This window comes from Notamacropus eugenii, chromosome 2, assembly GCF_028372415.1.
Source record: "Notamacropus eugenii isolate mMacEug1 chromosome 2, mMacEug1.pri_v2, whole genome shotgun sequence".
Lineage (NCBI taxonomy): Eukaryota > Metazoa > Chordata > Mammalia > Diprotodontia > Macropodidae > Notamacropus > Notamacropus eugenii.
The window spans coordinates 344,068,529-344,083,265 of NC_092873.1; the positions used below are offsets into that span (position 1 = coordinate 344,068,529).

The 14,737-nt window shown below is 38.2% G+C and overlaps 1 protein-coding gene across 1 annotated transcript in view; it reads right to left on the reverse strand.

The window, feature by feature from the left end:
• MAP3K3 (mitogen-activated protein kinase kinase kinase 3) overlaps window positions 1-14,378 on the reverse strand; it is a 94,624-nt gene extending 80,246 nt beyond the window's left edge. Inside the window, exon 1 of the mRNA XM_072645843.1 lies at window positions 14,031-14,378. Within this exon, the coding sequence (XP_072501944.1) occupies window positions 14,031-14,034 (4 nt within the window). The 5' untranslated portion in view covers window positions 14,035-14,378. The remainder of the gene's footprint in view (window positions 1-14,030) is intronic.
• Between the last annotated feature and the right edge of the window lie 359 nt (window positions 14,379-14,737).

Here is a 14,737-nt window from a genome sequence, read left to right on the forward strand (position 1 = left end):
AATGAAAACCCATTTTGTTTCCAGTTCTTTGTCATAACAAAAACTGCTGCTATGGATATTTTCATACGTATGGATCTTCACTCTCTTTTATCTACTTGGGAATATAGGCCTACTTTGAAAAAAAAAAGAGAGACATTTTTATTCTCCTCACCCACCCATTTCCAAGTTCTCTCCTTCCTTCCACCCTTTCCACCCACTGAGAAGGCAAGAAATATAATATTTATTACACACATGAAGTCATGTACAACACATTCCCACGTTAGCCATGTTTCAAAAAGAAAAAGGAAGAGAATAAAATATCCTTCAATCTGTATTCTCAGTCCATCAGTTCTCTATCTGGAAGTAAATAGCATGTTTTATCATGAATTCTTCGGAATTGTGGTGGATCACTGAATTATTCAGTTACTAAATCTCTGACAATTTGTTACTATGTAAATTCTTTTTCTGGTTCTGCTCAAGTCACTTTTCATCAGTTCATAAGTCTTGCCAGATTTTTCTGAAGTTATCTCCATCATTTCTTATAGCACAATAGTATTCTATTACTTTCACACACAATAATGCTAGGTGGCTAGAAGGTACAACGTCAGAGTGTCAGGCCTGGAGGCAGGAAAACTCATCTTCCTGAGTTCAAATCTGACTTCTCATCCTAGTAAGGATTAGTAAATTGTATGACCTTGAGCAAGTCACTTTACCCTATTTGCCTCAGTTCCTCAACTGTAAAATGAACTGGAGAAGAAAATGGCAAACCACTCCAGTATCTTTGCCAAGAAAACCCAAATGAGGTCACAAAGCGTCAGACATGACTGAAAAACAACACCATATCTTACTCAGCTATTCCCCAAGTGACAGGCATCACCTCAGTTCCCAATTTTTTGCCACCACAAAAAGAGCTGCTATAAATATTTTTTTGTACATATGGGTCCCTTTCCTCTTTATTTGATCTTCTTGGGGTATAGTCTCTACCAGCAGTATTGCAGGTTCAAAGGGTATACACAGATGAATAGATTTTGGGGCATATTTCAAAACTGCTTTCCAGAATAGTTGGACTAGTTCATAGCTCCACCAACAGTAAAGACTGATATTAGTATACCTGTTTTCCCATATCTCCTCCTGCATTTGTCAGTTAATCTGACAGGTATGAGATAGTACCTCAAAATTGTTTTGATTTTCAGTTCTCTAATTATTAGTTATTTAGAGCACTTTTTCATATGAGTATTGATAGTTTAAATTTCTTCTTCTGAATATTCATATCCCTTGACCATTTATCAATTGGGGAATGGCTCTTAATTTGGCTCAGTTCCCTATATATTTGAGATATGAGACCTTTATCCAAGAAACTTGATGCAATCCCAGATTCCTCTTCTTTTAATTTCTGGTTGCATTGGTTTTGTTTGTGAAAAAAACTTTTTAATTTTATGTAGTAAAAATTATCCCTTTTACCTCCTATTAAACTTCTCTATCTCTTATTTGGTCATGGACTCTTTTCCTTATCCATAGATCTGACAAGTGATTTCTTCAACATTCCACTATATATCACTCATTTTATCCAAATCATGTACCCATTTTGAGCTCATTTTAGTAGAAGGTATGTGATGCTGGTCTATGCCTAGTTTCTGCCAGACTACTTTTCAGTTTTCCCAACAGTTTTTATCAAATAGTCTGAGATCTAGTACTACTAGGTCCCTTTCCTTCCCATTTTTTTCATCAATTTCCTTGATATTTTTGACCCTCTGTTTTTCCAGATGAATTCTGCGATTTTTTTCAAGTTCTATAAATTAATTCTTTCACAATCTGACTGGTATGGCACTGAATAAATTTAGGTAGCATTGTCATTTTCATCATATTGGCCTGACCTATATATGAGCAATTAGTATTTTTCCAATTATTTACGTCTGTCTATTTGTATAAAGAATGTTTTGTAACTGTGTTCATATATTTCTTGCGTGTATATTTTGTCAGATAAGACTCCCAAGTATTATTTCATATATTCTATATTTATTTAAAATGGAATTTCTCTTCTATTTTCCTGCTGGATTTTACTGGTAATATATAGAAATGCAGATGATTCATGTGGATTTATTTTATAACCTGCAACTTTGCTGAAACTGTTTCAATAAGTTTTTGAGTTGATTCTTTAGGGTTCACTATGTAAACCATCATATTATCTGCAAAGTACAATAGTTTTGTTTCATCAGTGCCTATGTTTATTTCTTCAATTTCTTTTTCTTGCATTATTGCTATAGCTAGCATTTCTAATACAATACAAAATAGTAATGGTAATAATGGACATCCTTGTTTCACTCTTGATCTTAATGGAAAGGGTTCTAGCTTATCCCCCCTCTAAGCATATGTTTGTTCTTGGTTTTAGATAGATACTACTTATAATTTAAGGATGCTAATTCTAACAAAGATTAAAGGTAGAGATTAGAGGAACACATGAGAAAGATTAGAGTTCAGATGTAGTAAATTATCTTAGGTAATGAGATGCAAAAATATATCCACAATTATCTAAAAAGAGGGTATTTCATACCATATCTTCTATCACTTAAAGAAAAACCAGCAGAGCAGTAGGAACTTTTTTAAGGAGTTCATTATATACTTCACCAAACATCCATTCATTCATTCAATTAGTTATGAAGCATCTATTCATGCAATAACATTGTACTAGCTGCTACAGAAAATACAAACAAATAACAATAACAAATAACAAACAATAAACAAAACACCAGATCTCTGTCCTCAGGTGAGTCACATCTATTTATAATCTACTAGGAGTTTACTATCCTCTTGACATCTGATAAGTTTCCTAGGGATGAGGATGCTTTTTTTATTTTTTGCATGGTGAGGAAAAAGCAATAACCCTGTGACTGTTTACAGGGTAGATACCTCTTTTGTTTCTTTATTTTATGTTTCCTGTCTGGCTGAGGATTGCTAGGCAATCTATATAGCTTTGGGTAGAAGGAGCTATTCCTTCTCCTCAAAACATATTAAGGAGCTATTCCTTCTCCTCAAAACATATTAAGGCACATCCCACTTCCTAAAATCATTGGCTGAAAATACAGAAATATTTTCAGAAACTCCATGTCCTCCAAAAAACCTGCTGCCCTAACAAATTTGCTTATGATCCTAAAGGCATCTCTTTTTCCTGTCAAATATTATTTTAATTTTTATTATCATTTCATTCTTTTTTGGCTCAGTCCTGTCAAAGCAAGCATGTCTTCATCAAGAATAGGTCATGCCAGATTAACTTCATTTTCACTTATTGAAAGGATTACCAAACTAGCAAGTGAGGGAAATGCTGTGGATATGGTTTACATAGATTTTAGCAAAGCTTTTGATAAGTATTTTGTACTAATTTTGAGGAGCCAATGGAAAATTTTGAACTAGACAACAATACAATCAGATGAAGCCGGAACTGGTTTGGATAGCTGGACTCAAAAAGAAGTTGTGAAGTGTTCAATGTCAATGTTGCAGGAATTCTTCACTGGAGAACCCCAGAGATCTGTACCTGGCTTTATGCTGTTTAACATTTTTATCAATACCTAAAGTTATCAATAAAGGCATTTTCAATCAATTTAACAATGACACTGAATTAGGAGGAAAAGAATGACAGGATCTGAAAGGAACATCTGAATTTAATAAAATTATATTTAAGAGATAAACACAAGTCATATACACTTAGGTACAAAAGAATATCAACTTCATCAGTACAAGCTGAGAGAGGCACGGTTAAAAAACATCTGTTCTGGAGAGAGGGGAGACATTAGGGGACTGAAAAGACCATGAGTCAGCACTGTTATAGAATCTTAAAAATCAAATATGATCTTGGGCTGCATTGAGAGGCACATTTTCCAAATAGGGAGCTGATAGTTCCATTATACTTCATTCTTGTCAGACCTCATCTAAAGTTCTGGGCACCACAGTTTAAGAACATTACTAAGCTCTAATGAGTCCAAAAGTCACATAAGATTGTGAAGAACTTTGAATCCATGACATGTGAAGACGAGTTTAAGAAACCTGGGTATTTTTAGCTGGGAGAAAAAAAGATTCAGGGGGAACATAATAAGCATCTTCAAATATCTCAAGGACTGGCATTCAGAATTGAGAAGAGACTTGTTCTGTTTGGCCCCAGAAGACAGAACCTGGAGTAATGGGTAGAAGTTGCAAAGAGGCAAATGTAGGCTACATGCCAGGAAAACCTTGCTAACAATTAGAGCTGTCCAAAAATGGAACAGCTTGCTTCAAGAGGTGGTGGATTCTCCTTGTTTGAGGTCCTCAAGCAGGGGCTCTAATGACCAAATATTTGTTTGGTATGTTATACCAGGGATTTCTTTCGTACACAGGTTGGACTACTTGGCTACTAAGGTTGCTTACCAACTCTCAAATTCTGTGATTCTATGATATATGCATAAACAAGGTCAAATTCAAGTTAGCCCATGTATATATAATCTTAAAGCAGAAGACTGGTCAGTTTTCATAACAGAGACGTATGCATTATTGCATTTGAATGTGGTGTACAAACTTGAATTTAAACAATCTCTGTGTAGAAGTCTCAGTATCATTCATTTTAGTAAGGGTAACAAGGTGATTCTTCCCTCACCCATGGAACTTGCTAAAAACCAAGGAAACAACAGTTACAGATAACCTTCTGAACTTGTCAGCAATTATATTTAAATTTAATTGTTTTGAATTTGTTATTGTCTCTACAATACAAAGTATTTACACAAATAGCTTTATGAAAAGTGAGAAGCACAACTGACTTTTTGTTTTGTTTTGGTTTAAAAAAATTTAGAGGGAGTATCCATAAATAAAGCTTGGAAGCCACTGGTCTAACCAAACCACTTCATTTTACAGATGAAGCTACAATTCCCTAGCAGTAAAGTAACGTAGTCAGTGTCACTAGGTTTTGCATGCTCTTTCTCTTCATCATGTTTTATACAATTCTATTACCTTTACCTTCTCCATTTCTGGATATTCTTTTCAGAATAAGTGCAGTAGGGATAATGAACCTGAAGTCAAGAAGATCTGAGTTTAAAGATCTTATTTCTAAATTCAGACATTTATCAGCTATGGGATCCTGGACAAATCATTTAACCTGCCTGCCTCAATTTCCTAATCTGTAAAATGAAGAAATAATAACACCTACCTTCCAGGGATCTAAAAGTTTTAAATGAGAATAGAGGAGGTTGTATTTGATCCCAGAGGTAATAAGGAGCCAGTGGAGTTTACTGAGCAGAGAATAACATGGTGAATCAGACCTGTGCTTTAGAAATAGTACTTTGGCAGCTGTATGGCAGATGGACTTCTGGGACTCAGAGACTGGAGGCAGGGAGACCAAGTAGGAGGCAACAGTAATAGTTGAGGTGAAACGTGATAAGAGTTTAAACTAAGTTGGCAGCTATGCAAAGAGAGAAAAGGGGATAAATGTAAGATATTGTATTGGTAGCTCAGACAAGACTTGGCAATTGATTAAATATGAGGGCTGAGTGTGTGTAAGAAGTGTAGGACGACTTGAAATTTCAAGCTTGGGTGACTAGAAAGATGGTGGTATTCTTAACTGAAATAGGAAAGTTAGGAAGAGAAGCTAGAGAATGTATTTTGTCAGTCAGACAATCAATAAACAATTATTAAGGATCAAATATGTGCCAGGTATTGTACTAAGCACTGAGAATACAAAAAGAGACCACAGACATTCCATAATCTCAATTAGCTCAGCAATCTTATGGGGAGACAACAAGCAAATATGTACAAGTACACTATGTAGAGGATAAATAGAAAAATAATTAAAAGATGGAAGGCATTAGAATTAAGATAAGAGGAAAATATGGAAGATCTGCGATTCTATCATTGTGGGGAATTCCCAGGGTAATAACCTCCTTCTACCAGCTGTCTAAGACTTAAAGTTCTAGGGAACTTCCTGAAGCATCAGCATTCTAAGCCAAGTTAGAATGGCCAAAATCCAAAACTCAGAAACATTCAATAATAACAACTTAAAACAAAATAACACACCTAAGCCCTCACTTCTGGAAATGGACTGACATACACTATTACCATTTCTACTGTTAAAAAAAATTAACTTAAATGCAATGGATTCTATAATGACCCACACATATGGGTTCTAATTGCTTTTCAAAGGACTGACGTCAGACTTTACAATTTTCTACTCCAGGACCATGCCTACGACAGCCACCTGGTTGGTTTTTTTAAATGAAAAATCTAAAAATGAAAATGCCAGAAATTTCATGACATAACCCAGCAGATCAAGAGTAAAAATACATCTTACAGGGGTGGGGAACCTGCAGCCTTGAGGCCACATGTGGCCCTCTAGGTCTTCAGAGGGCCACACGTTCCCTATCCCTATACTTAAATACTAAAACAAAAGACAGTCACCAAAGTTCTTTCAAAGGGTATTCAGAGATAGTTCTCATGACTACCACAGATAGAGACTGCTCAAAACTCAGCCAAATTCAAAAGGATCAAGTTGAGACTAGTCCAAATGGGGAAATTCTTGAGTTTGCAGGATCTTCCAGGATTTAGATAGGTCCTAGTTATCCATGGTTCCTATTGGTTCTAGTCTTAACCCAAGTTCTTTGACCAGAAAAAGACACTCCTTTGGGATAAGGAAAGTTAAATGTCCACTTAGTTCACAGAACAATTCCAGATTGTCATTATTCTTCAGTAGTAACGAGATTCCGTTTCCCTGGGCAATTATTTCTAGCTCTAAGCATGTATTCCTGAATTAATTTCAAATGTTAACAGCAGCTCTTGTCACTTTGAAGACCAAAACTAGAAGAAACTTTTGGTACACCCAAGAGAAAAACTATACAATTCCAGATTTTTTAGAATTACAATATATCAAAGCCAAAAGGAAGTACCTTCCAATGTCCAAACTAATGTTGGCGTTTCTATTATCAACAATCAATAAACATTTTTAAATGCCTACTATGTGCATGGTGTCAGATGCAGGAGATACAAAGACAAAAAACAGTCCCTCATCTTAAGGAATTTATATGCTTTCAGGAGAGATATGTACATAAATATCTACAGAAAAACACAAAATAAATACACGGTAGTTTAGGTAGGGAGAACACTAGTAGTTAAGGAGGAGGGTAGAAATAGGAAAAGGCTACATGTAGAAGTGCTTGAGTTGAGTGCTGAAGAAAGTAAGGGATTCTATGAGGAGGAGGTAAGGAGGGAGAAGATTCCAAGAAAGAGGACAGTCACTACAAAGGCATGGAAATAGGAAAAGTGCCAAGTGTGAAAAACTGAGAAAGCCAATTTGGCTAGATTGAAGGATGTTACAAGGGGAATGATGTATAATGCATCTAGAAAGGTAGGTTGGGGAAGGGTTATGATGCTTTTTAGGAATATCGCTTTGGCAACTATGTGATGGATAGATTGGAGAAGGAAGAGAACTGAGGCAGATAGATCAAATGGGACAATATTTCAATAGAGTAGAGGTGATCAGAGTATGAATTAAAATGGTGGCCAAGAGAACAGAAAGAAGGGGTTGGATTTGGGAAATGTTGTGGCGGTAAAAATGGCACAATTTAGCAATTGACTGGATATGAAGGAGGTAAATGGCACAGTGAATGGAGGGCTGGGCTTGTGATCAGGAAAATTTGAATTCAAATCCAACCTCGGACACTAGTTTTGTGACCACGAACAAGTAACTTAACCTCTGTCTACCTCATTTTTTTCAACGATAAAATGAATATGATAATGGTACATACATCCCAAGCTTGTTGTGAGGATCAAATGAAATAATATTTGTAAAGTGCTTAACACAATACCTGGAACATAGTAGGTCAATAATAATAAGTAGTATTTACATGGAGACTACTATGTGTCCAAACCATGTCACAAACTAGCTATGGGAGGTGCTACATAAATGTTAGTTAGTTATAGTTAGTTATATGTAGTATGAGAATGAGAAATCTATGATAATGACAAGGTTGCAAACATGGAATACTAGAAGCATAGTGATGTACTTAACAGAAATAGAGAAATTCTAAAGAGGAATGAGTTTAGGGGAAGAACGGTAGAGAAAAAGAATGAATTCTGTTTTGAACATGTTGAATTTGAGATATCTATGGGACATCCAGTTTGAAATGTCCACTAGGCAATTGGTAATGCAGGTCTGAAACACAGAGAAGAGGCTGCGGCTGTATGTACAGATCTGTGACTCATCTACAGAGTGATGATAATTAAATTAGGAACTTGCTAGAGCTGACAGCAGTGAATAAAATCAGACTTATTTTCATTACTAACTCAAATCCTTAAACTGACTTAGATCTAGAGCTCAGAGAAGTTCTGAGAAACTAGGGGCAACCTCAAAATAGAAGTATTGACCAGGAACATACCATTAAGTTCTCAAATAAGAATCAATTTTTACTTTTTTCCCCACTGGGCTAGAGTTAAGAAAAATAGTGGAGACAGCAGTTGGAACTGCCAATCTGATCACACACTGACGTTTACTAGAACTCAAACATATAAAAACCAAATAAAATTGGCAAGTAAAGCAGATCTCAGTCTAGAAATTAGAACTTTCATTATTCATATCACTGAAATGGAAATTATCATCTTTACTATGATCTATTAAATATCTACATCTATTCATGGCACTTTATTAGGAAAAGTATAAAGCAAATTAATCAATCACTGCCCTCTAGAAGTCACCTTTAGCTTATATGTATGTATATATAAACTATACGTATATACATATATGTAGTCAATTAGTTGCCAATTATTATCTCCACTTATTATTTTATAATAACAAAGCAATGGCTAAGAAAGTCAGGTTAGTTTGAAAGGATAAAATAATGGCATTGTCAGAATTCTGAATACTGGTTATTAATTCAACTCTGCTATTATATTGCTATCAATGGACAAATTATTATCCATTTATTACCCACTGCTATCTGTGCAGTATGTACAAGATACCATACAAAGAAGATATAAGATAACCTTAGAAAAGAAGGCACTAACCCATCAGAAGGTAGGAAGGGCATTAGGAAAAACTTTCTCCAAAACAATTTGAGCTGAGGACATAAGGGATTCCAAGAGGTGGAGGTGAAGAGGGCAAGTATTCCAGGCATGGGAAGCAGCCAATGCAAAGGCATGGAGACCAGAAACAGTATTTGGATTATAATGTATAAGAAATAGCCAACAGGTCACCATGACTGGATCACAGAGTATGTATGTGGAGGGGAAGTAATGTACAAGAAAACTGGAGAACTATTAAGGAGGTGGGTTGTAAAAAGCTTTAAATGCCAGATAAGTGTTTACATTTGATCTCCTAAAGGCAAGAAGAGTTTATTGAATAGTAACATGGTGATACTTGCATTCTAATAAAAATCACTATTGAAGTGATGTGCGACTTTACAGAGGATGGATTGTGGGGGGAGAGATGAGACAGGGACATCATCAAACAGGAGGCTATTGCAATAGTCCAGATAAGTGGTAATGAAAGCCTCAACTAGAGTGGTAGCTACATGAGTGGGGAAAAGGGAAAATATGCTATGAGAGATGTTTAAAAGGGAGAAAAGAAAGATTTGGAAACTAATTAGACATGTGACTTGATAAAGTGCTGGGCTTAAGTCAGAAAGATCCAAGTTCAAATCTGACCTCAGACACTTACTAGCTATGTGACCACAAGCAAGTCACTTAATCAATTTGCCTCAGTTTCCTCACCTGAAAATGAGGATAGCACCTACCTCCCAGGATTGCAGTGAGGACTGAAGGAGATAATTGTGAATTGCTTAGGACCTGACACATTGTAAGCACTATATAATGTAAGCTATTATTATTATATGTAGGAGGACTGAAGAGCAGAGGATGACAATGAGGTTGTGAACCTAGGAAAATGGAAAGATTCCACTTCCAGCAGAAATCAGGAAATTCAGAAGAGAGTTGGATTTGCAGGAAAAGATAATAATAAGCTCAATTTTGGAAATGTTGTACTTGAGATGAAGAGATATCCAGTCTAAAATGTCCAATAGCTAGTTTGTGACATGATTTGAAACTCAGACTAAGGCTAGATAAGTAATTATCAAAACCATCCTCATAGCAATGATAAATAAATCAAGGTCACCAAGTGAGAGAAAGAAATGAGAAAAGAAAGAAAGAAAAAAAAGAAAGAAATGAGAATAGCAGCACCCAGGACAGAGCCTTGGGTATACTTACAGACGTAGCATACCATAGATGAAAATCCACCAAAGAAGCATGAGTAATAGTCCCACAAGTAGCAGAACCAAAAGAGAACAATGTCATAAAAACCAAGAGTGGAGAGTATCTAGGAGGAAAGGGTGATCGATAATCAAGCTATAGAGAGTTCAGCAAGGATAATGATTAAGAACAGGCCATTGAATATGGCAATTAAGAGATCAGTTGGTAATTCTGGAAAAAGAAGTTTCAGTTAATGAACTCTGGAAGTCAGAATTCAGAGGTTTAAGAAAGATGAGAAGAGAGGAAGTAGTACACAGAGCATATATAGTTTTTTCCAAGGAGTTTGGCTAAGAACAGGATAGACACAGGATGATAAGTGATAGCACAAATAGTAGAATTACACACATTTAAAACAGCAACTTCTTGAAAATAAGATATATATATATATATTTTAGTAGACATTTTAAAAAATGACTTATAGTGCAACATATCCCAAATGTGGTCAGTTTCAAAAGCATGCCTCTGATCTAGCTGTTAAGAAGTTACAAACCTCAAGTATTTTATATTATTGGTTTATTACTTTATCCACAGGAAGAAAACTTTTCTAGAACATTAAAATATTGGTTCACAAAGTAAACCAAAAGATTAAGGACATTCCCCTGTTTTTACTATAGTTCTTATAAAATAGGAGACTTCTTGAAACCACAGAGAGTAAGAGCAGTTTTGTTTATTTAAATATCAGGCATCCATCACTGAGGCCCTCCTACTGGTACTCTCACAGAAGACCTTTCTCCAGAGTGCTACAGTCACCTTGAAGATAAAGCCTAGAAAAGACAACACCTTCTCCGCAAATGTTATCGCTTGGGGACAGTAAGCAATGACAGAATTCAAAGTCAGACTGCTAAGGTTATTTAGCTTCGGATTATACTGACAAAAAATACGAGGTGTCCCAAAAGTCTTAGCAGACTTTTCAACTCTAATAGCCTAAATAGCTAATAGCAGTTTCATGCAAGATTTTTTTTTTTTTACTTTTGAAGTAGATCAGCTCTATCTTTTTTACTGCATTATCATATGTAACAAATATTAAGTAGTACATCTACAGGAGTTACAGGAAAGACTGAAAAACAAAAGAGTATTTCAACATTTTGATGAACTGTGATCTTACTGGTATGGGCACTCCCTCCAAAAATACAGATCATGAGCCATTTAGGCCGCCTCATCTTGTGTCTCTGGTGCATATGCTCCCATAAAGTATTCCACAGATGGTCAACTCAACATGCTAGGCATCTTCTTCTAGGTCTCTTGACATTACATGGGTAGCACTAGGATATTACACAGACTACCTATTATCTCTCATTCTCACTACATGACCAGCCCATCTCCTCTTCCTGGTCATATATCTCTTCAATATTTTTTGTTGTTTCTTCAGCACAAGTCTTCATTGGTGGTAGGCTGCAACCTGTTTATTCCCATGATGAGTCTTTCCACTGCCCTTTGAATCTGCAATTTTAAAGCAGCTAGGTAGTACAGTAGATAGAATGGCAGACAATGGAGTCAAGAAGACCTGAGTTCAAATTCCACCTCAGACACTTTCAAGTTATGTAACTCTGGGCAAATCACTTAACTCCTCTCAAGCTCAATTTCCTCACCTGTAAAATGAAGGATTTCTACTTGATGGTTGGTTTCAGTTCTAAAATCTATAATCCTTTGATTCTTCAAAGATCACAATATTCTATGATTCACAATCATATAGCATCACTGGAAGAATATCAGTGTTAAAAAGATAAGATTTTGTGTCACAGAAAAGCTTGAGGGCATTAAAATGAAATCTAGCCTGTTCTCTTTCTTCTATTCAATTCAGGACACAATACAATGTTCATCTGTAATCTGTCCAAGATACATGTAATAATAGGTAATAATAAAAATGACTTTTATTAAGGATTATTCCTGAGCACCTTATTTAATCTTGTGCCGTAACAAGAAGACAAAAAAACAACAAAAAACAGCTCCAGGAGATACAAAGGAAACAAGGGATACAATCTATCTTAACTCTAGTAATATGATTTTGTTCTACAGGACCTCATTAACAAACTGAAGGCAGTATGTTGCAGTATGGGAATCAGTACATGCATAGGTTCTCCGTTGGTTCTGCAACTAATCCCCTGAGTGATCTTAGACAACTCACTTAATCTCTCTGGTACTCAGTTTTCTCATCTGTAAAATATAATGGCTGGACTAGGTGAACGTTAATATCCTTGCCAGTTCTAAACATTCTCTTATTCTATGTTTGGAAAACTTTATTGCCTTTGACCCTTTCAATGTCGATTTTCTTCCTTTGTTAAACTATGTATTGAGATAAGAGTAATATAAAGGTGAAGTATATTTGAAAAATAATCAGTAGTATGGCAATGGATTTCAAGCAATTAGCTAGATTCAATATAATTCAAAACAACTTTTATCAAGGGACTACCACATACAAAACTGTGGCAGGGCCTGGGGGATGCAAAGACCAAAAACAAACCAGTAAACAGTTCCTACCTTCCTAGAGTTTATATTCTACCGGTTACCAAAAAGGATATAAAATATTATAAGGCTCATGGCTATTTGTGAAATACAATGGAAACACTTCCTAGAATAAGGCTGTGCAGTAAAATTTGCAAATACTATAAAAGAAATTAGAGAAGTCATCCTTTTATGAGGTGATTTAGCACTATCCAAAATGTTATAATAGTAATAACTAGTAATAATAATAAAAATGAATATTTATATAGATGCTGTCTCTATATCACAGTTACATAGAATAATGTTATTTTGTGTAATAGCATAATAGTGCTATTACAGATCACTATTACATAGTGATAGACTTACACATAGATCATTATATATAATTTATATATTATTTAGATAACATGTTTTATATATATATGTATATATATATATATAAAACAAATCCCTTTAAGGTTTCCAAAGCGCTGTACACATGTTATCTTCATTCAACTAAGGGACTGAATAAAAAAGCAAGACAAAATGATTAATATAAAATGCTGCAACTTGATAAGAAGTGATAAGCAATTTTATAAATGAAATACCTTGTCCATTAAGGTCTTTCTAACCTTAACCACCGTTTGGAAAAACAAAATAAAACGTGTTTTCAATACCTCCTTAAACTGTCCTTTCTGCAACACTAATTAGTTTGAAAACACTGCTTCCCCAAGCATCTCTGGAACGCAACTTTCCTTCAACCATTTATCTTACATTTGTTGAGTGGTGTTTTTAGAAGGGCTTTTGCAATAAGAACGTATCCCTTTCAAATACGTTGCGAAGAGCGAGAGAAGCCTCAGTCGGTCTCTCTCCCTTCCTCCTCCCTCCCGGGCTGCCTTCTGCACTAGGGACCATAGACAGAAAGATCGAGCCCCGGGAACAAGCCAGCCTGAGCGAGCCAAGGGAAGGAAATGACACAGGCGGGGCGGGCGGGGAGAGGCACAAACCAAGGAAAAGACACCGCAGCAGCTGGGCCTGCATCGGGGCCAGGCCGAGCCCGCCCCCCCTCCCGGGCTTCGGGGCTCCCCCTCTCCGCCCCGCTCGCCCCGGAGATGCCGGGAGCCCCGGCTTCCCTCCCCTACCCCCCACCGCGGGCGCCGCTTCCCTGAGACCTTCCCGCCGAACGGCCCCGGAAGGAGCTGCCGCGGGGGGCGCCAAGGAGGCTCCTCCGCGGGGCCGGGGCCTCTCCTCCCGGGACGGGCGGGCGGAGCTGGGGGCCCCCGCCCCGGGAGGCTGCAGCGGGCGGGGCGCGGGACCCCGGGCCCGGCCCCCCGGGATCCAGTCCTGGGCGCGCGGCGGGGCGGGGCACAGCCGACACTCACCCATGGTGGCGGAGGCTGCGGCCGCCGCCGCGCGATCGGCTCCTCGACTCCGGGGTGTCACCTCCGCAGCCGGGGCTGCATGCCGAGGGCTGCGGGCCTGGTTCCGGGCAGGGGGTGCGGGCGGCGCTCAAGGCCCCCGCCACATCCCCCGGCTCCGGCTCCGGCTCCGACTCCCGCCGGGCGCTGGGGCATGGGCGGGTCGGCCCGCTACATCCCAGACCGGACCCAGTCCAGCCCGGCCCGTTCCCTCAGCCAGTCTCCGTCGGTCCGTCCGGTTGCAGTTCTCCACCTCAGGAACGCTCCGAAAAAACAAACCGCTGGTCGCGCAGCTCGCCTCGCTGTCCGTCAATCAGAAGCTGGTCAGCCAACCCCAGCCTTCCGCTTGGCCTTCGCACCCACCCCCATCCCTCCAACAGCCAATTAGAAGTGCAAATCCTCCCCCCTTCTCTTCTCTTCCCTTCCCTGCCCAGTGCCCATATTCTCCACAACGAGCTAATCCTCAGCCCTACACTACGAGCTCAATCCCGCCTACTCTCATTTGCCAATCGCAGAAGAGGAAACTCCTGGATGAGCCCGCCTCCCGCCTGCCAATCTTAGGCACAGCTCCAGTATTCCTCCTCGAGCAGCCAATCGAAGAGAAGGGCCTGACGTCCGCCCCATCTCTCTGCCTATCCGTGGAATGGTTGCCTGTTCCAATCACTGGCCCG